The sequence below is a fragment of the Thermobia domestica genome, chromosome 7 (assembly GCF_964235325.1).
Source record: "Thermobia domestica chromosome 7, izTheDome1.hap1.1, whole genome shotgun sequence".
NCBI lineage: Eukaryota > Metazoa > Arthropoda > Insecta > Zygentoma > Lepismatidae > Thermobia > Thermobia domestica.
In genome coordinates this window covers 27838233-27861797 of record NC_137460.1, presented here as the reverse complement: position 1 = coordinate 27861797, position 23565 = coordinate 27838233, and the positions used below count along the sequence as shown (strand labels likewise).

Sequence of the window (23565 nt, the reverse complement as noted above, 5' to 3'; positions counted from 1 at the left end):
TGTTGAAAATTTTTATCGAGATCAATCTGGTGGCTCAAGAGTTGTTAAGTTACAAATATACCATAGTTAAGTTACAAATAGGCCTACGCATTAGAAAACAGGCATTTGTTTACATACAAAATTTTGTACATAAAGTTTATATTAAAGTCTGTATTTGAATATTAATTAATAGTAATTATATGTCTTAGTGCATGAGTCTTAGTGAAATTTGCCTACTGCTGTTTCTTTTAAGAAGTAATTTGGTTAAGGTTTAAAAAATCACCAGATCAAAGAGCACATTAAGAACGCGGTTTTATTCAAGAGCCCTATTTGTTGCAACAGAAACGCTTCATGATGGTAGATGTGTATGCAATTGTAAAATTTCTGTAATTAATGCACAACCAGGAGTAAACGGCTAGAAGGCGCATAAAGGAAATGAGCGCAGAGTATTAATTTTCAAGAATATTTACAACAGTTATATTTTCGAATGCTTCTTTTAAATATTCACAATATTGAAATTTCTCAATATACATTTTTCACGCCTTCGAAAAAAAAACGGTTCCATTACTAGTAAAACTAACCTAATACAAAGATTTTTGTTTTTTCCCAATTTTTCCGGAAAGAAACCGGAAAAACGGTTTTTTACCAGCCGTTTCAAAATTTCCGGAAATTTTACAACACTAGTCCTGTTATACTTGATTTTAAGCAATTTATTCGCCGATATTCCTTTGTATTCTACTGAAAAGCTATACAATATGTGTATATCATTATATTCTCGCAGTGTACATCATTATATTTTAAGTTGCTTTGTAGTAGTCTTACTGATTGTAAATTAAGTACAAGGTTCAGCACTATCAGCTAATTCTTTTATTGCCTCTAAAGGTAGAAGGTTAGTTACTGATGCAAAGGTCATGTTTGCTTTTCTTTTTAAAAAGAATCTCATCTTGATCTCTCTTGCTTAGAGGCAGTGTACAGAAAGGGCAGCTGTGAAAACATTTTCTTCCAAATTGCCCCCTCTCATAAACTTCTCTATATTGACTATGTTGTTAAGAACTGTTTACTGACGGATCAGCAGATCCGCTGAAGGCCAGGAATACTTACTACCTACATCATTATACGTCATAAAAAAAATATCTCCGCATAAATCTCATTTTTTCCATGTGAGTGTGTGGTAAATAGGAAATTACACGGCGCCGTCTTCTGAGATCTTTATTGAGTCAAATGGTCACTTTTCTACCACGTAAGAATTTATTCTCACTATTTTTTGCTCTTTATCCACCCACAGACATACAAATTGTACAGTCAACCACATAAGTACTTTGTCTGGCATCACGAACGCCTGGATACATGCAACCCAATTTACACGCAACTTTTCATACAATTGGTAAACCGTGTATCATTGAAACAGGTTTTTGCTGTGCAGTTGATGTACGAATAAAGTTCTCCATTTTAAGATTAATCTCTGTTGTTTGGGGCGTGTTGTCCAATGAGTGGCACATATCAAAGATATTACAACTCCTAGTGTGTATAATAAATTATTTCACTGCCTAGTGCATACGAACAGAAAGAAGAGCACTGATCATATGAGAGTTGGAAAATGGTTGAAATAAATTTAATATATCAAATTTGAAATGTTTGAAGCAAATAAATATGTAAATCTTTTGACTCAATTCATGGCTCTACTCCAATTCCCACATCTCTTTCCTTCCCCACAGAAGAACATCATCTTGCTTATCATACTAAGTAGTGATTGAAATTAAAATGAAACCATGTTAAAAATGCGGTTTTCGAGGATTCTTCTGTGTGGAAATTCAATGTTATAATCACTCATCTACGCTAAGCAAAGGGGAATTTGAGTGTTTTAGAAATCCTCCTCTTTTCCTCCTTAGGGGCAGAATTTTCAGAAACTCTGAAATATGTATTCCTTTATTTCTAATGATAAGTTTATATGCCAAGTTTTATTCCTATAGCTTGAAGGACTCGTGAAGTACATTACTCTTGGAAAAAGAGTAGAACCATCTTAACGCCCCTTACGATACATATATCCAAAATTTCTTCCTTATACCAGGCACGTAGCCAAGGGGTGGGTCCGGGGGGTCCGGACCCCCCCTTTCGGAACAAAAAATGTAAAAGAATTAAGAAATTATGAAACACAAAGAATCAGGGTTAAAAATATAAAGCTATAGCAAGCGTTAAGTTACTCTTTCTTATGAGGAGTTTTGTGTGAAGGAAACTGGGGGGAAGTAAAGTTGAAAATGGATATTATTGTAACGAAACATTCCGAATTCCATCTAGCTCCATGCTAATCCTATAGACTACAAATGACTATCGATAAATCCGTTCGATCTGATAGACTCTCAGAATAACTTAAGAAACTCGGAAGATTATATCTTTTTCAATACTTTTTTTTTACTGGAGATTCTTCATAGTTAGTTGCTAAAATACTTACTAACATTTCCTCATTTCATTGTCCTAATAAATTTGAGCATATTGCCAGTAAAATAAGATTGATGGAGCCCCTGGCGTGTAATCACAGTATTTCATGTCACGCCCCCCCCTCCCATTACGAATTCCTGGCTGAACGAACCAATATAAATTTGCAGTAAAATAATTTAGAATGATCAAGCCCCTGGTGTGATAACCGCAGTATTTCGTCACGGACCCCCCCTATTACGAAATTCTGGCTACGTGCCTGCTTATACCCTCCTTTCGTCACAAAAGGGGAATTCTGTAGAAATTTATCATTTCTACCTACAGTAGAATAGCCTCTGCGATGATGGGTTAGGCACTTCTACTCTTTAACGTAATGATATCAGATTATTCTGAAATAACATTAACAGTAAATTTTCTCCGTTCTCCTTCAAGACCATCAGTGGCGGATCTAGGCCAGGGCCGGGGGGCCTAGACCCCCCAGTTTTTTCAGTGACAAAATAATTGAAGCTATTATTTATATATTTTTCAAAGTTTATATATACCTACTAGTCTGGGTATTGACTATCCCCCCAGTTTTTACCTTCTAGATCCACCATTGAAGACCATCAACATCTACACAGAGATCCTTCTTTATTAGAAGTGATTTCTACTCCAAATTTGCAAGCAGACAACATTTTTCTCAACGTTGTCGATTTGTTTTAATGAAATGTACTCTACTATGTCATTTATTAATATGTTTTATGTAATAAATAAGAAACTACTCGCTTTTACAGGGACAAAATCTTGTGTTCGACTAAACAGTAATAGTCGAAATAAAATCTTTGAGTTTTACGTCCCATGGTTATGCCAGTTAGGTTGAGTTGATTTTAGTTTAGCGTCCCTTTCAGCAGCGAGGCTATATGAGACGTGGACCTACAAATTAATGTGGAACCCGAACCACATGAGCTCCCGCCGGGAATCGAACCCGAGTCTCCCACGCTAAAGGCGCGTACGCTAACCACTTAGCCACGAAGGAACTCTTATGCCGGTTAGGCTAAAGGAGACGGTGATGATGAGAAATGAGTGAAATGGTGGAATGAAGTAAGTCGGAGGTAACGGGAGAGCCCCGGGGAAAAACACGCACACGGTGTTTGTCCACCACAAAGTTCACTTGGCTTGAGCGTGAATCAAACCAGAGACCCCACTCACCAGAGCTGACCGCTCTACCACTGAGCCACCGCGGCCCCTTCAATAATAGTCGAATGATGTATGGTAAGCATTACTTCAATCACCGTTATTCGTAGCTTTATTTTTATTTTTTTAGAGTGAAGATCATTATTTATTAATTCCATGGCCTCACAAGAAATCGAACATGTGACAACATGATAACTATTCGGTTTCATTGGAATCAAGAAATATAAGAAATAGAAGCTAGATCTGATCAGTGTTTCTTCTAGGCATCTTCTATGGAAGCTTTGTCTTCCACACTGAAAAAAAATGTATGTGGCGTACTTAAAATCGTATGTTACATTTGTAAATCCTGTAGTTTTAGGACTTAACGTACAGCAAACGTATAACTGAAAACGCACGTTTTATAATACTTTTTGTATAAGTGTTCCATCTGTACGTACTTTCCGTATGAAACAATGTAGGCGGTCGGGATCTCACATACAAATGGACGTATATAACATATGGCTGAGGAATGTAACATAAGTATACGCATGTGATATACAGAATACTGTTAGATGTCAGACATCCTGCAACGGCATGATGTAACATCTCAGGGCAGTCCCTATGTAGCATATGGATAACGTATGCTCCGTACTGATTTCTGTAGTAAGCAAGAGGATTCCATATATTTATACAATATACCGCTGTCCGGAGAACGGATTTTTCTCAGTGCAATCCCTCGGAGTGGATCACACTACCTTCCCAAAGCTAGGATAACTGAAATTGTGACTTCTGTCGTGCAGAGCACGTTTTTCTTTTAGGAAATAATGTCTCTGTACAGCCTCTTTATATTTCGATTTTACCCGTTGAACAAAATTCTCTGAAATAAAGATTGGAACTGGTGTTATTTTGCTACTGAAGCAAAGGCATATCCGACGATTCAGCAAGTAGTAAGTAGTATCATATTTATTTCTTTAAAAGAAATAGTAGCAAAACTTAATTGTCTCTATAAGCAAAAAGTGAATAAAGATAACATACATTTAATCGTTTAGAAAACGTGGAGCATTTCTATACACAAGTACATTATTTTAATAAACATAATACGCCGGTCATAACAAATTCGACTTAGGCTATTTGAATGACACGACGAGAAAATGAAAAACTGAAGAAAAACACAAAGAGATGTGTAATCCATTCTTGTCTCCCATACTCTGTGTACATACAAACACACCTTTACCAAAGAAAGAAAATAGGTTAGAAAATATCCTGAGACATATGTTTTCGGCTACATAGTTAAATCATAGAATCTTAATTATTTTGTCTGAATCTCCGTTTGGGAATTCAAATTATGGATACGATCTGGATCCGAGATTAGAATCCAAATCTAAGATCCTTGTCTCGAATCCAAGTTCGAATTCAGATCGGAGATCGGGATCTGACCAGATCAAGATTCAAATTTTTTGGCAACTCTAAAATAAAGCAGTTTACAAGGAGGCAGTATTATTATCAATAACTTTTCTGACGATTTTCTTTTATGTTATTATGGAATACTATCGAACGTGAAATAAATTGTATATACGTATACATGTATATGTATATGTATATGTATATGTATATGTATATGTATATGTATATGTATATGTATATGTATATGTATATATGTATATATATGTGTGTGTGTATGCGTATGTGTATATACACATATATGTATGTATATAATGCATTTGAGATTGACAAAATGTCATACTAACATCAGAAAAACTGGTCAGAAGTGTTATTGATGGACACATACTGTCTCCTTGCTAATTACTTACTACCTTAAAACTTGCTTTAGATTCTAGCATTTCTTAGTTTAAACCTAGTGTCTATATTTTCGGCAAAGCATATATTGATTTTTGTAATTAAGATTTCGTACGAAAGTATAGAAACAAACAGAAGAAAAACTCTTTTTTTGAGATTCGAGGCGACGTTCTATGACCTGAAAACGTGAATGTGTGGTAAAAAGTAGAAGCTTAATCCAGCGGAATCATTATTTTATAACCCAGGCAGTACCACTTTGAACAGTTTCGTCTGTTTGAGGTGGTTAGTGTTGCTTCATTAGTCCCGCAAGCAAAGTCATTTAACATGAGCAAAGTAGTTCGATCACGTGCAAGCAGGTTGGTAACTATCGAACGAGAAACATGCTCAATCACAAAGCATGTTGGCACAACATACGAAAAATATGTTTAATAATAATGTTAATTTATAATGTTAAGCTTTACAAAATTGTTATATTTGCTTAATGAAATTAGGTTTTTCAAACTTCCTTTTCCTGCTGAAAATGAATTAAATGAAACTTATAACGTGACAAATGTCATTAAATAAACTGATGTTATTCCACGAAACAATAATAATATCAAGCTTTTAAGGACTGACATATACTTTAGTTTAATATTTGGAATTATTACAGACATACATATACACAAACATTCTATTCTTAAATTGTCTTCTTATAAACGAAAGAATACACAAGTTTAAATATTAAGTAGCAGGCACACTTGTAACACAAAAGCTTTATAAGGTAATACAAGAAAATTATACAGGTCTTTGCCCTGCCCGCGGGTTTAAGGGTTAAGGTGTGTTCTTTGGTACACGTGGTTCCGCGTCCGATTCCCGGTGGGAGACCACTCAAAATACACTTTCATAATTATTCGGACTCAATAATCATCCATCTCCATTATCCTAAAGTGCATAAAAAGTAGGGCGTTAAACTGAAAAAAAAATCATTTTCATTTTACAAAGTTATTATTACTCGCCCTCCCTGTTAACGCACTGACTAGCGCAAGTATCTTTGGTGCAAGGGGTTCCGTGTTTGATTTCTGATGGAAGAGCCTTAAAACTGTTGAACCCATTTTCGTGGTTCGGATTCCACCTTAAACTGCAAGTTCATGTTTCATATAGCCTCGGTGCTGAAAATAGTCACAAAACTTCAAAGAAACTAAATAAATAATAATAATAAATTAAATCAAGCCTTATCCACTGCTCAAGTGATAGATACACGGGCCTTTGATGCACAGGTTACTTCGTTCGATTCCGAGTGAAAGCCCACATGGTTCGGATTTTAGATTAAGCGGTAGTGTCATGTCTCATATAGCATTGGAGCTAACAAGGGTGTTGGAACTCAAACTAAAAATTCACAACCTTTTTTTATACAGGGGTGTTTCAAAACAACACCGACAACGTTTGGAAGGTGATTCCTGACACCAAGATAAGACAAAAAGTATAGACCAACCTAGGTGCACAAATGCTTCCTTTCGGAGTTATAGGCTACCGAAAACATGAAAATATGAACTTTAAAGGTCCATACTTCCAATACTATGGGACCTACCCTAGACGGGTCAAGACTTCACTTAAGAACTAGTATGTGCCATATCTAAATATCCATGTTTCAGAATCTTGCGGTGCTTATGCAACAGCTTTTACAGAGGTGGTTGGTGAGTACTTCAAATTATATGCCCTTAGCCAATCCCCTCTGTAAAAATTGTTGCATGAGCACCTTAGGATTCTGAAACATGTATTTTTGGATATGACACATATTAGTTCCTAAGTGAAGTATTGACCCGGCTGCCGTAGATCCCATAATTTTGGAGGTATGGACCTTTAAAATTAATTTTTTTCCCTGTTTTCGGCATCCTATAACTCTGAAAAGAAGGTTTGTGCACCCAGTTGGTCTACACTTTTGGTCTTATCTTGGTGTCAGGAAACACCTCCCTAACGTTGTCGGGGTTGTTTTGAAATACCCTTAGTATATAAAAGTATCAAAAGAGGAGACGGAAGGACAAAAACTACTAACAACGTTTGTAAAATACATATAACATAGCGTTCAATTCTGATTATTTCTAGATTTAATGAGAAGAAACAGAGGGAGATAAATAAATAAATAAATAAACTGCTAGATTTAGTAAGAAGAAACAGAGAGGGAGAAAGAGAAAAAGCAAGAAATTATAGATTAAGTGAGAAGGGAGAAAGAAAATGCGAGATTTAGTGGGAAGAAATGGACAGAGAGAGAGAGATGGACAGAGAAGACAAAGGAGAGAGAAGAATAAATAAAGGAAGAAGAAGGGAAATACAAGATTTAATTAGAAGAAACAGAAAGGGAGAGAAAGAGAAAGAAAGATAGAAAATGCTAGATTTAGTTGTAAGGAACATAGAGGAAGAGAGAGAGAAAAATTCTAGATTTAGTGAGAATAAACATAGGGAGAAAAAAGGTAGAAAGAAAGAAAATGATATTTAATGAGGAACGAGAGAGAGAAAGAAAGAAGGAAAGAATAAAAGCAAATTGTATATTTAATTTCAAAATTATTTTACAAATCATGTATTGAATGAGAAGAGATAGCTATTTCGTGATTTCCGGGTCATACCGTGTCTGTCTGTGTCACTGTATGTTAAGGGTGACAGCTTCTGGGGTCTTGTGCATCAAGATTCATGAAGTTCATTACTCCTTTCATGACTGGTTAGTAGACATAGCCAATGCAACTTTGTCTACATACGTTTCCATCGTTATAATGAAGATATAAGTCCTCTCACGTGACTAAACGCCTAACGTGTGATTTACTTCCCTCAGAAGTTTATTTGGTCCGGCTTCAATGCTATATAATTTACATATATCTCAACTTATGTTCCTGCTGAAAAACAATTATAAACTAAGTACAAACGAACGAAACTAATAATGGGAACATATTAGCTTGATTCGACAAGCTGACTGAGATACACCGGGATATTATGACTTGGTATTTACACATTACATGTTGGACGTATGTCTCAAACAGACATTTGTATTTCTTTACATTAAAGGCGGGTAGATTATACGAACGTAAATTCGCCACTAAGCTTGCAAACAGTTCAACAAATAAGATTTTTATTATCTTAGTGTAAAGTCTGGGGTAGAATTCGGCCTCCTGTGTAAACATTTTTTTTTTTTTTCACTATCTGTCAGTTTCTGGTGTGCACGCTCTAACGCACGCTCACTCGGACTGCGTAAACAGAGTTTCTTTACATAACTTGCAGCTGGTGTTTGACTTATCACCGTCTTCTATCTTTCCCTTTCTGTTCTCGATTTTCTTTTTTTTTTTTTTAATTTTATTTCAGTAGGAAAACGTGCCCTATAACCTGAAGAAAAATCCGTTGACAGATACCAAAAACATTTTCACAAAATCAGTCAAACATATAAAAATGTTGCGATTTCCTATTTTTTTAAATGTTCATATTTTGATGCATAAGTGATATGTCTCCTTTCCATACAAAGCTGTTGGTCTAAGTTATGTAAGGCTTTATGTTGTGTAGGCTAAAGGAAAAATGAAATCTTTAACTTTTACGTCCCACGATTATGCCGGTTAGGCTAAAGGAGACGGTGATAATGAGAGATGAATGAAATGGTAGAATAAAGAAAGTGGGAGAAAACGGGAGAACCCCGAGGAAACCCACGCGCACGGTGCTTGTCCACCACAAAGTTCACTTGGCGGGGGCTGGGATCGAACCCGGGACCCCAAGCACCAGAGGTGAACGCTCTACCATGTAGGCTAAAGGATACCAGAATGAATGAAATGGTGGAATTAAGAAGTTAGGTGGAATCGTGAGAACCAGGAGAAAACGGCGTTTGTTCACAAGAAGGGAAACTTGTCGCGAGCTGGAATCGAACAAGGGACCACACGCACCAGAGATGAACGTTCTACTACTGAGCAACCGCAGCCCCCACCGAAAACTATGCAATTACTGGTGTGCAACATATTCTAGATTCTTTCCTTCCAAAACGAACTTTTCATCGAGTTTTCTTGAATTCGCTGTCGTTTTTGTATGAGGTCCAGGTTCAATTACTGGTGAAAATTCATTGTACTTTAAATTGCAATGATTCTGCCAAATCTCACCTTCCCTGAGACATTCTTACCTATTCCAATCTATTAATTACGCCACTATTTTGGAGCCAATTGTAACTTTTCTAAGACTAACTGATGATGTAACCGGTTAAGTTCTTTTACACCAGCTATGTGCAACACCTGGCCCATTAAACTCTTTCATCCGGCCCGGTAATTAAAATTTATTTCTTATGCAGTCTCTTAAACTAAATTTAAAGTTTTTTTCTAACCCTCGACCACTTAGTGTGACTTATTTCTCGCGACCTGGCAATGATAAGAAAACAACACAGAAACCAACGTTTCTCTACATCCCAGCCTTTTCCTTGCTGTTTATGTCTCGAACCTCGTCGAAAGTAAGAAAGTAAGTATTACATTTTTCCCTTTTCCTCTAGTAAAATATTTTATTTACTGTTTTTATGTTCTTGAGATATCAGTGTACAATGAATGAGTTTCCAAATTGAATATACAATTTAATTCTTGTGCATTGTCTCGTAGACCCTCGACGCCAGTAAGTTCTTTATGACTAGCCCACATCCTGTTCCAATGAAGTTGCACATGCCTGTTTTATACAGTAGTTTGTACACTCTTTTGTTTCCTCCGATCCTCACACCTTTAGAAGCGAATTTTTCAAAATCACTGGGACACATGTCCAATTACAGATATTTACACACATAATTTAATAGAAAAGACTGAAAAAGTGCAACCTACTAGGTTAATCGGGGTTGGACCACCTTTCGCCGTCAGAACAGCTCTGATACGTCATGGAATGGAGTCATAGAAGTTGCGAATGGTAGTAAAATATTAGGCCATTCCACATATACAGTGCCTCACTCACTTCTCTGACAGAGAAGAAAGGCAAAAATTCTGCACCGAATTCGTGTCTTCATAACGAATGACATACGTTCAGGAGCAAGAATAGGGTGAGTCAGAGGAGATGCTCAATTTCATTCCCATGTTCCTCAAACCACGCCGTAATAGCTCCACCTGTTTGAATGGGTACATCATAATCATGTCATATAGCGTCATTGGATCATAGGGTGGACATGGTCCATAAACATGGGAGATAATGCGGAAGAGAAATGTCAGCAAAGGGTCCACTGGAAACTAGGATATTGTGACCTTCACGTTTGGACGGATACAGTGCAGGTCATACGCTTCTTTCGACGTCACCACACATAAACACGGCCATATTGGTTTGAAATAAGGTGGTGGATGATTCATCCGATGTTTTCACATGTTTGCAGTCATCAGCTGTCCATGTTGCATGTTTGTGACGTGATTGGAATCGTGTTAAAAAGTTATAGTCCCTTATTAGCGGTTTCGTGCGTGCAACTCGCCATGACGGTTCTGAGTGGAAATCCACTTTAATGCTAGGCGGGACCTGTCACTGAGGATTTTCTTCCGAGCACTGTTCCTTTTCACCGATGAAGTTTTGCAGTGAATTTTGTAGGCTGTCATAACTTTGGGCACTGTACTTCGCGATACACTTATCACTTTCGTCACGTTTGCCCCACATAAACAAGCACCAACAATTTCTGTTCGGAAATTAAAGAGGTCGCCCATTTTAGATTATCGCACGGAATTTTCCCGCAAAAGAACACCATCGACAGCCGATGATGTTGCAATCTAACCGTTGCCACTACAGAGACAAACGTGTACCCAGAAATTTATGTTGGGGGGGGTGTTCCGAGCTTGGGGGAGGTCCAATACTACAAGCCACAATGTCTATATAGTACTGAATGAGTATTATTCTGTACCCGAAAAGACGATAAGTAATCGTAAAACACTTACACCTATATTATCAAAACAAAATGATAGAACCAGATTGTTTTGATGAGAGAGAGAAAGTATAGATGAGATATAAGATGAAATTTTCATGCTATATCAATCATTTCTATGTTAAACAAGTATAGTTTATTGAGAAAGTCTACTAATATATGTTGAGTTAGAAAGTTTCTGTAGATCCGGATCTGATGGACCTTCCGCGGGTGCGCCTCTGCCCAGACATCTGACATGTTTCCAACGGCATTCCCATTAAACTGATATGTATCTGTACGTTTCCAAGAATATGGCATCTAGAATGAGAAGTTCGTATCGAATTTAAGTTTTTGTTTATGTAACGAAGTCCCTGAAAGCGCCTGTAAAGCCGCTTTACAGTGGAAGCATTAACAATCCACAAGGATAACATTAATGCAAAAACAAAGTAGAAAAATGTCGACCAGAGACCATTTTAAAGTCACCATCCCGGTATTGGCCTGATGGAACTGAGAAGAATCCTAGATAAACCACAGTTGAGTTGGTTGACAGCGAGATTTGAACCCGAAATTCCCAATTGTGAAGCAAAAGTGTTAATCTACAGTTTCTCTTGATTTTTGAACAAGATTGGTCACATGTGCACATCATCAAATATTAGTGGGATGATCAAATCATGACACTTAAGATGCACAATACATGTCAATTGCTTGTATAATACATGCAGAGAGTGTGAAATGATAGACTTTTGTCCATTCCTTGCCGGTTAAGTTTCCCAATGTTATTCTAACTACAATAGAACTATAATAAAGCCATTTAAGATTTTCACAATATTATCGTATTCCCGAGAGTATAAGCATTGTTTCGAAATAACAAAAAATAAGTAGTGTGGCTAACATATGTAAACGATTATATATACTGTATATACACGTTCAGCTGGTAACACAGTATCACTTTATGGAGTACGTGGCTTAGTTGTAGAGATTCCATGTTTGGTGTGAGGGGCCGTGGTTCCGTTCCAAATCATGCGAGTTTGTGGTGAACAACTTTGTGCCAGTGTGCTTTTGTAAACTCTTTAGCCTAAACCGCATACGCGTGGAACGTAAAATTAGGAGATAAGTAACAGCACTGGAAGCATGATTCAGCATTGATCGGTTATCGTTACGTGCAATTTACTTATATCAGTGGTAGTAGTAAGGTTGTTTGCCTTTTAAGAAAGAATTTTAACCAAAAGAATTTGTCACAATTTTAGTTTTAACTGCAGGTTATATGATTTTGAGAAGAAAATCGTAAAGAAGTTCTAGCATGTCATTTCCATGAGGTTGAATCAAACACATATCGACAAGAAAAGAGGTAGAAATAGCTTGTACCAACAAGTGATACAGGGTGGCCCAATAATACCAGAAACAGTTTGTATTGAAAATAGTTTGTAATTACGTAAAATTCTTCTTACGTTCTCCCTACGAAGTCCAACAGCTGCTTCCTTGCAGAACGATTCGGGAAATGCAAAAACAGACTGTCTAACATCCTCAACAAACTTAGCCGTACAAGTATTTTTAAGTCGTCCAGATGATTTTTTTTTCAAAGCTGAACCCGTTATTCGGAAATTCTGGACCCACTGAAAGAAAGTCTTCCGATCAGGAACATTTTCATTGTGTGGAATAGCTAACTTTAAGCGAAAACTGTTTGAACTGTAATCACAGAACTGTTGCTTTTGAACTATATTTGATACGCGCAATGAGCGGCTGTGTAAACCATAATGATGACTCAGAAACGGCAGAAAAGTGGGGATCGCAAGTGATAACTCCTACTCTTTTTCCTCCTCTGCACTGATAATGCTGCAAACGATCGAAAAGTTGGAGGTGTTATTGGATATTATTGATATTGCCAGTTATTGACTCATTTCAATACACAATAGAACAGAAAAAGGCAAATCAGAACAAAATGATTACAAGCTGTTTTCAATACTATCTTATATTTTTTAATAAGCAAGTCCCTATCTGCAATACTTATTTGTTATATTACCTCATGTCATAAGCGTTGGTGAACCACCGATGGGCAACTAGCGATATCTCACCAAAGATTGGTGGCCTCGCAGCGGCAATCCGCGGTGGCCCCACTTCTGTTTTGAAACTTTTATCACCAGCAGCCCACTACCTGCAGAGACGCGACGAAACGCCATTGAACCATAAAGTTACTCCCCCAAAATATGTTAAATCGCCTATATGCGTGATTTGTTTACATTAAGGTGAGCCTTAAAAACACTAAAAAAAAAGAGTAACCCTCGGTGGGCGCGAACCACCAACCTAATATTTACTAGACGCGTGTTTTTCCAACTTCGATACTTTATTTATTTATTTATTTATTTATTTATTTTTAAGATCAACCGATCATACCTCAGTATCCTCAGCACCCGAGTTTCCTCTTATACAAGGTTTCTTTAATCTTTTTACTAAATTCGACAGGGACACGAACACAGAAACATTGAGGACAGTTAAAATTCCAAAGTCTCTCCCACTGAGAATCGAACCCGGTACCGCGTACACCAAAGGCGTACGTGCTAGCTACTAGACCATCGGGAGGGCACCATGGAGGCAATGAAGAAAATCTCGCTTGTAGAGGGATAAATCGCTGAGGTCTTTTAATTTGGTCAATCAGAGTGCTTCTTTAACCGTGTAAGAATAACCGTTTAGGATCAAATAAAATGCTTTCGCCATGTAATTTTATAACAAAATGACGTGTGTCTATTTACTTTATTTCATAGTTCTCTGATATTCACTTTCAAATGATCGTCGACAGTTACCATCTAAATTCATACAATTGTACGCACTCATCTCAAGATTGTACACTTCATGATGTAGAGTCAGGGGTTACTCTTGAGCCCCGGATCTCACTTTAGGAACAATTCGTCAGGATAATAGTAACCGCATGCACATGACTGGCGATAACTCGTATTGGTTCCTTTGCGACTCTCGCAAGAATCGAAGGAGCGCGGACCAAAATGAAGTCTTCTATTTTAGGTGGTGGTAACTTCAACACCCTGACTCTTGATATCTGTTTCGACTCGACGAAACCCTGCGGCCAGTGGCACACTACCGGTAATCCTTCGACGCGTTGTTATATCGACGATCGGCATTTACCAGTAAATGGGTCACTAGGTGTTAGCTTACCCCTTTAAAATTTAGGGTTTTTTTTGGTTCACCCTGTATAAGAAGACCTCAGGATGGAAAACAGATACATATCAGAAGTCGGAATACAACGTTGAGGTTCGACTATAAATAGATTTCTCCTGAAATTATACGCAAAAAGCGACCTACAAGATTAAAGTATACCTTATACCTGTCAAGAACGGTACCCTCAATCTACCTTGGCACAATTCAGTTCCCTTGCACACGAGATAGTGTGCTAAGAAAATGCCTGTTGTTCTTAAGATGATGATGATCTGTTCGCTCACCAACTGCACAAGACCAAGTTGTAATTTGGAGTCCAGTTAATAATAAGTCGTCCTTCATAACATTCATATTGGATAACAACTCAACAAGAGTTATGCCGATAATTACTTTTTCTTAATAAGACAGATACTAGGGTATTCTCTGAAATTGAATTTAACTGGAAAACACCTTGGGTTTTGCAATTATGATGACTCAACCTCCAACGAGAACTAAAATTGATTCTTCACCTGCAAAATGTTAGGTGTGCTGCTAGAGAAGTTTGAAATCACTGGTTTTTATCTTTATTTTTTGCTGATGAAGACAGTTTCCAATTTTTTTTCTTTTATTTTTCAACTGTTTGTTTGAGACTAACCACAATCCTCTCATGAACTTGATCGCACTGTTTCTTAATTTAATCACCATTGTATAAACATGCTATTTTTATTTCCTCAAAATTTTTGTTTTGTTTCAGTTTCTTACACTATATTTCCTATACGATTTAGCAATTCGTTACCAAAACAAACTATCTGTTGTATTAGCTTGGTGCATGTTTATCGGCTTTATATATATACATATATATACCTGGTTCTTCAGAATCTTTTTTTCCAGAAATTTTCCTCAGTCTGCTGTTTGAACACCTTGCTGCGTCTGTTTGCTTGTATAATCTGGATCTGCTTGCTCCTTTTTATAAAAAGATTTTTACAAGATATTTTGCAAATAAAGAAGACCAAAGAATGAATGTTAGAGGATGTATTCTGTAAAGTTGCAAGTTTTCCTCTGCCATTAAGAGGCTTCATCCCGGCGAAATTAAAATACCGCTAATTTTACAGTAATTATGTGATATCTTCAAATAGATAAAAGATAATTGAAATGTGGAACAAGAGCGCCTTAGACAATATTATTTTGCGTGAGGTACCGTTATCACAAGTCACTTAGTGGCTTTCCGTTTTCAGCTGTTTAGAAACGCGAAAATAAATGCCGATTTTCAAAATGGCTCGAAATCGAAAGCAGATAAGTGAGTTGTAATAACGGTATCTCATGTAAAATGATATTGTCTAGGGCGCTCTTTTTCCGCATTTCGATTATCTTTTATCTATTTGAAGATATCACATAATTACTGTAAAATTAGCGGTATTTTAATTTCGCCGGGATGAGGTCTCTTAAGCTAAATTCTTCCTTTGTTCTAGTTATGTTTCAGCAAGTATATAATGACAGTTTATCAAATAAAGAGGGCACCATAGCCTAATGGTTACATCATTGGAATCACGTCCGCGTAGTCCTGAATTCGGTTCCCTACTGATGCTTTCCAATTTTCGGCTTTCACCCAGCGTCATGAGGCAAACTGAGCAGTCACATGAAAAAAAGAACGTGAGGGCCACTTGGTATAGAAAGCTCGTAATACGCCTGTTAGAGACATAACACACGTTCATCGCTAGGCCGACGTAGTTCACCCGGTAGCTAACAGATGGCGTTGGAGCAACTTAAGCCTATAAAGACTAGACTGTCATGCCAATTGTTAGTTTCAGTTAGCTTTTAGTTTATCAAATTACGTCTGGATGTGTGTTGAATCACGAAAGATCAGTTGAACCTCCCAACACAGTTATTACACTTCCAAACCATGCTACACATAAGTGTTTGGGTAGTGTTATAGAACGGTTATTTTTGTCCATCTGCCTATCTATCTACAACAGGAATGATCAACATTTTTCAGGTTTGATGGCTGTTTTTATTATTATTATTATTATTATTATTATTTGGGAAATTATTGACTGTCTAGTTATCTTTTCACTAGTCCGCTAGAGAGTAAGTATCATATAGGCCAACACGGACTACCTATCACTACTTATTGTCGAATAGTCTAGTGGTTCTCAACATAGGCTTCTCGTTTCCAAATAAGGGGGGGGGCTAGAACCAAAATTGGCAATTGCGGAGCGATAGACTATTTAGGGGACGTTAGAGATTTCATTATCAGAGTTACACTATTTTTTTTATTATTGTTTGACGAAATTCATTATGCGTTTTAGAATTGTAAAAGTTTATACATTTTACATATAATAATTAGTATTATTGTTCTTCAATCACCAGTTAAAGACTTAATAATTCTGAGGAATAGGAAAAAGCTGATGAAGATAACATCTCTCAATAATAAGAAATTTCTCATTATTTATCTTGATCAGCCACTCAATAAAACCTAAATTTTTGCTGCATTTATATCCTGAGTTTAATATTAATTTTCTAATGATGAAAATACGAAATCGGCATTAAATAAAGTTATTATATCTTTTAAAAAGTCAGTCAAATAAAAACTCGTTGGTTCGTCTGATTTGGAAAGTAAAGGAGGAAAAAGCGTATGTTTAGAAAAATAGAAAAAAACAGGATTTTTCGTAGGGGGGATATAACAGAATAGATGGCTAATATGTATTTGCCAACTCTGAGTGCCAAACTTAATCCTTGAGCATTTTGATTGTTTTAGTTTTTAAAATTGCATTCATATGCTTCCAATCAAGTTCATACCATGGTTATCTTAGAATCAACTAATGACTGTAATGTTACTTCCACTCTATTTTACTTTTTTAAGGCGTTCTATTTACCAAAGACTCCTTTCTATATTTACTCTGTCTGTCCGTGTGTCCGTCTGGGGGACAAAACGTCTCAAGAACACTACTTGATGATCACCATTAACTTAGGACAGGATGTCATAATCATCATAAGTATTCAGCCATTATTGGCAGCTCACTTGCCGCAAACTAACAAGTTTCCATATTCCACGGTCTTTCTACTAACCTCTTCAACTACACGTATGATTTATCCGTTTTGATATCGTCCATTAATTGTAGTCTCCTTCACCCCCTCCCTCTGTTTCCTACCAGTATACCCTCTATCATGTTCCTCATGATACAGTTCCTTCTTATCCAATGTCATAACCAGTTTCTCTTCCTCTTTTTATGTTAGTAATATCTAAAATTGTTCTTTTCTTAATATCCTCTCATTCGTTTTCCACTTGACCGAGCTAATTCTCTCCACTCTTCTCCACACCCACATTTCGAAATCCCAGTCGTTTTTCATCAGAATGTAGAGAGTGAAAACTTTGGAAGTGAATTCCTTAATGGAAGGATCGATCCCAAGCTATCGACAATCATGTTCGACAATCGACAATCAAACTCGGTTCTGCATATATTCATATAAGTGAAATATTATAGATCAGAATCCTGGCTTGATAGGCTACCCTGCAGTATTGTTTAGATTAGCGGGTTAGAATAACGCTCAGGATACAATATCCTGATCTTTGTTGCAATTACACAACGAAATAAAATTAAACTAAATGACTGTCTACCGAACACATCTAAAGACTTAGAAGTATTTTTTTTAAACATTCATTTATATTCCTCGAGTTTTTTGAGTGATAAACGCAAGGTGGGGGAAATGCAAAAATTCAAACGTTTATTTTCATGTTGAGTACGTTGTAATTTTAAAATATATACTTGGCACTACAAATAAAAAATAAAGAAATATGTTATTGAAAATTCCACCATTATGTTTCAGCAGGACAAATGGAGACGAATGATCAATGAAAGCGAGTTATTTTGGGAGAGTTGCTGGAAATGTCTTTCAGTTTAACGTCGCACGATTATGCTCTTTAGGCTAAGGGAAGTTATTATTATTATTATTATTATTATTATTATTATTATTATTATTATTATTATTATTATTATTATTATTATTATTATTATTATTATTATTATTATGAAGTATTCTGCCTTTCGGCAGGTCCTGGGACTAAAGAGTTTTTATTTTATTTTTTTTTTCAATTTTAGATTTAGGCCTGGAATGTTTCTTCCACGTTTTTCGATCCTCAGCTTCCTCTTTTAACTCCCAATATTTTCTTTTATTTTTTCAAATCATCGATCACTTGTGTTCTTCTTCTTCCTATTCCTCGCTTTCCTTCCATCTTTCCTTCTATGATGACATGAAGTAGATAATTTCTTCGAAAGATGTGTGGCAAATCCAGTTGGTCTTCCTTCGAAAGGTGCTGGCTAGAAGTGTCCTCTTCTTTCGTATCCGTTTTAAAAGATCTTTGTTTGTTTCTCTCTCTCTCTCTGTCCATTTTATCGTCTCCATCTTTCTCCAACACCACATTTCGAAGCTCTCTAGGCAAGCAAATGAAGCTGGAAAGAACGGTGAAATGAAAATGTGTGAGGGAGCGGGAATATCCTCAAGAAACCCCATGGTCGTAATATTGTCCACCACAAACTTACTTGGCCGGGAATCGAAGAAGAGACTCTAAGCACCAGAGGTAAGCGCTCTACCACTGGGCCTTCGTGTCCCACCCCCGAGGAAGAATTTGTGTGAAAGAAAATATGGGAAAGAGCTTCGGTATGTCCACCATAAACTTGTGTGAGCTAGAATCAAAGCAAACAGAGGTCTATCTGTCAGTCATGCATTATGATTTTATGTTTCCACATAGGAATTTCTGTTCATGATGTTAACATCTACATAAAGTCCCTAATACGTTTTAATTGTTAATAAATCAAAAATTAATGAAGATATTAATTAACTGATAGGCAGATGTGCTCAAAAAAGTTTCTTTTTTTTTTTCATTCATTTCACATTGCAAGCTTATAAACGGCGTTTCCGGAGAAAATTTACTCTAATTGGATCAGTCATTGCGAAAAGGCCATATGTTCATCCCCACCACATTTTCATTTTAGTGCAAAATTGAGACGTACCTAAAAAAAAAAAACGCGCATCCTCTGTGAAAAGACGAATTGTATGGTCACATTATGTTACATATCCTACACTATTGCCTCAATATTATCGATGCCATTGCACACGTCGAGGCTACGGGAAACAAATGAATGATGATGGAAGAATTGGTGGAATGAGAAAGTGGGAGGAAACGGGAGTAATCTGAGAAAACCCACAGTCACGGTGTTGTTCACCTCAAACAAACTTGGCCGGGGTTCGAATCAGAGACCCCACGCAGTAGAGATAAGGGCACTACCAGTGAGCTACTGTGCTTATGGAAACAAAATCGGTTACATAAACGAAGCAACTTCAGAATATGTTACCAGAAACTTCATTTTTCTAGGAACAATATTCTTCTTAGAAAAAAAACAACAGGTGTTAGAAACGAGGAGCGTCTTGGATCAGAAGCTGTCCGAGGGACGTCCCTAAGTGTCTTTCTCCAGATGTGTTCTCTTCAAATTAAGTCATTCATCAATTTGTTTTGATGTAAGTAACAATTGAACGTCGAAACACTTTTACACAGAAAATTAAAACGAAACTTGAAAAAAAAAGTAGCAATGTGTACACCATGGGAAGAAGTTTGGTTTGTGTAGCGTAATATTTTCTCAATTAATATTAAAACCGGAAGTTGTACTAGCTTTCTACCACTTCCGTTTTAGTAGAGATGAATATATATATTTCTGGAACGCTTCACTGATTGTTCACGTTATCTATTATCGTTTTTTACCCTGTAGTAGTCAACGTTAAAACCGGAAATGGTTTATTTTTATCACTTCCGGTTTAAATACAGCAGTAAGAAAGAAGATTATACTAAATTCTTAGAAAGCTAAATCGAATTTAAATGATTTTTTAAAAAAAAGAAAAAAAAACAAACGGTCCTCATTATCTCCTACCGTTTTGACTTTATAGTGATCAACATTGAAACCGGAAATGGTTGATTTCTATAACTTCCGGTGAATGGATCACCTCGATTCCTAGATCAAAAAAAAATCTCATGGACGGATGGACACATTGACTGATAGATTAAATATAGATAGGAGTTTTTGGAAAACTTTTTTTTTTTTTTCAAAAAGGAGTGAATAATCCTTTAAATATCCAAAACAGGGTTATAATTCTAGGAAAATAAATTGTACTCAACTGCCTCACAAAACACTTCTAATGTGTACTTATAATTTGTGTATTTATTATTATTATTATTATTATTATTATTATTATTATTATTATTATTATTATTATTATTATTATTATTATTATTATTATTATTATTATTATTATTATTTAGTTGCTGATACAGCACTGTTATTTGATTACTAGGCAGCTCCCGCCACCAGTCGCAATCTGGCCTCATATTTGATGTGTAGAAACACATTAGTAATATAGATAAAATTTCTGTTACTGTTTGTTTCTACAAAAGAAACTTAAGCGATCAAAGATATTTCGGAGAATCACAACTTCGGTGTTATTGTTTTTAGTGTATATTTAGGGGAAAAAAAAGAATATAAGAATTTGAAATTCTAACACATTAAAGATGAATAAATTGAGAAAAGAATTACACCAAACGTGTGTGTGTATGATTAAAAATACTCCCGATTTAAAATATGAGATAAAAACGTTTCCAATTTCATCTTATCTGTTTTATAAATTTTATTTTATTATTAAAACCATCTCTGCAATTTTAAAAAAATCCAACATATAACCTCATTCCTTGTAAATTCAACAAGAATGTCAGTAAATGATTATTGATCTTGAGTCCAAAGCTGATATCCTGGGTTCAAACCCTGTTGGTAGTCACCCTAACCGAGGTTTCTTTACAGATTAACTTTTTAGTTACACCACAAGGATGTTGGGGATAGAACTTTTCAATATAAGATCAAGTTTAATTCTTTACGAAGGTATTTGCTTTGCCTTATTGTTAAATGATATTGGGAACACCATAGCCGGGCGTTTGACTCATGTCCGCATGGTCCTGGGTTCAATTCCTGGCCTGGCTGGTTCTTACCAAGTTTCGGCGTCCAAGTAGCGTCGTGAGACAAACTGGGGAGTCACTTGAAAACAAGACGTGACAGCTACCAGATCTAGAAAGCTCCTGATGCACCGTCACAGCTCGCTCACCACGTGCTCTCCACTATGCTCGACGTAGTTCAGCCGATCGCTAACGGATGGCGCTGGAGCAGGCTTAGGCTCACAAATGGGTCGTTACGCCAAGAGGTCTGGTTTAACTGTTAAATATTAGTGTAAAAATCCTCCGATACTATACTTGAGTTCTATCAATAAGTAAATAAACAAATAAAATATATAATATTTAAAAAAAAACAATACCAATTGCGAAAACAAAATCCTACTTCGCTACTGAACACTAATATAATTTATAAATATTCTTACCTGAAAAAACAAGCAAAAACACACCCACTGATAGTAGTTTACGTATTTCTTCCCATCTTCTGCTACCTTTTTGGAGTTGTCAACGCCTGGGTAAGGGACTTCGTCCCCCACTTTCAGCAACAATGCGCTCGGAATGATATAAGTGGAGTGTATCCAGCAAAACGTGTTGAGTACGTCCTCCGGGATGTCTTTAGTGTGAACACAATCGATCGGGTTACCGACATATTGTCTTGTGGTAACAATTAAACTGAACGCTAGTAAGATCATCACTGTGATACTGTAGTGAAGTCGAAATATTGCAGAGTCCGTATGAATACGGCTGATCTTAACAAGGTTTTTAAGGCCACGAAAAATGTCCAACATTCTTGGCTTTCGGGAGCGTGACTTGGTGTAAAGACGCCCACCACTACACAAACACCTGAAGCAAGCAATCCTGAGGTCTTACGTCGACGCCAGTTTTCCCGCGAAAAGAGTACCACTAATATTGTTTCTTCTGTACTAACAACAACAATGGGATGATAACAATAGTAGTAACCACAACAATGACGTCCTTGTTGCATTTCCTAAGTCTTCAAGCATGTCTTTTCGTGGTCAATTGTTTACGATTTTTTTCTCTCTCTCTGTATTGTTGGTAGTGATTACAAAATGTTTCCTCTCAGAAGCATTGTTGAATGACTTAATCACGAATCTTGTCAGAAACAGACGTCTTGCAGACACAACGCTCGTCTCCGGGACGCCTGCCTCACCTGAATCACGTCTGCTAAGATGCTTCGAAGCAAAAACTTATATCCCAAAGTCTTCTTCCCGTTCAGTTTTAAACTGTGTTCTAAATGTAGTTTCATCTTCGGCACTCATCGGCCACCTTCGACAAATTCGTGTTCAGTAACAGCCGGTCGCTTCCTACATCTCTAATGTTCATCGCCAAATAATTTTAATAACAATAAACAGGTTGAATTCTTTGTCTTCAATAATTTTAATAAACAGTCTACAAGAACTAATGACAGTCTTTTTTTCATTTGTTGTTGTTCTCAAATTTCTAATAGACCTCAAATCGAGTAATTAGTTTGAATAGCTATCGATAGATTTCTACTTTCCCTCTAACAGGCTCAACTTTGTTAGTTTCCTTTATATATGCATAGTTAGTTCACTGGGCAGTAAAATGATTAGAGATGTGAATCACAGAATTCTCCTTGTTTACATTCTGCAGAGGATTTCCTTCAAAATTGCCAGATAAGTCATTCATCATTTTCCTATATGGGTCTCCAGGCAGTAGTTGAGCTTTTTGAAACGAAAACTTATATAGATCCCAGAAAGATGTGATACGCGGAAAATTCTTCTGGAATCAACTTTTAGGAAAGACTGCTGGCTTCTTTGAATTTCGTTTATGTGATTAAAGTATATATCAAATACAAATATAGTCAATTTTTTTAAAAAATGAAATGAAATCTTTGAGTTTTACGTCCCACGCTTAATTCGGTTAGGCTAAAGGAAACGGTGACGATTTGAAATGAATGAAATGGTGGAATGAAGAAAGTGGGAGCAAACGGGAGAACCTCGAGGAAACCTACACACATGGTGCTTGTCCCCCGCAAAGTTCACTGGGCACGAGTTGGAATCGAACCAGGGACCCCATGCACCAGAGGTGAACAATCGACCACTGAGCCACCGCGGCCCTAGTCAAAATTAATGTTTATATTCTTAATATTCTGTATAGCCAAAATAATAAGCGTTAATAATGCATCATGTACAACTGAAGTCATAGGTTAATGTGAATTTAATATATATTTGATGAACAGCCGCTA

General features: G+C 36.5%; 1 protein-coding gene across 1 annotated transcript in view; it reads right to left on the bottom strand.

Moving 5' to 3' along the window:
• shakB (Innexin family member shaking B) overlaps window positions 1-22558 on the bottom strand; it is a 168615-nt gene extending 146057 nt beyond the window's left edge. Inside the window, exon 1 of the mRNA XM_081764292.1 lies at window positions 21764-22558. Within this exon, the coding sequence (XP_081620418.1) occupies window positions 21764-22126 (363 nt within the window). The 5' untranslated portion in view covers window positions 22127-22558. The remainder of the gene's footprint in view (window positions 1-21763) is intronic.
• Window positions 22559-23565: the final 1007 nt, after the last annotated feature.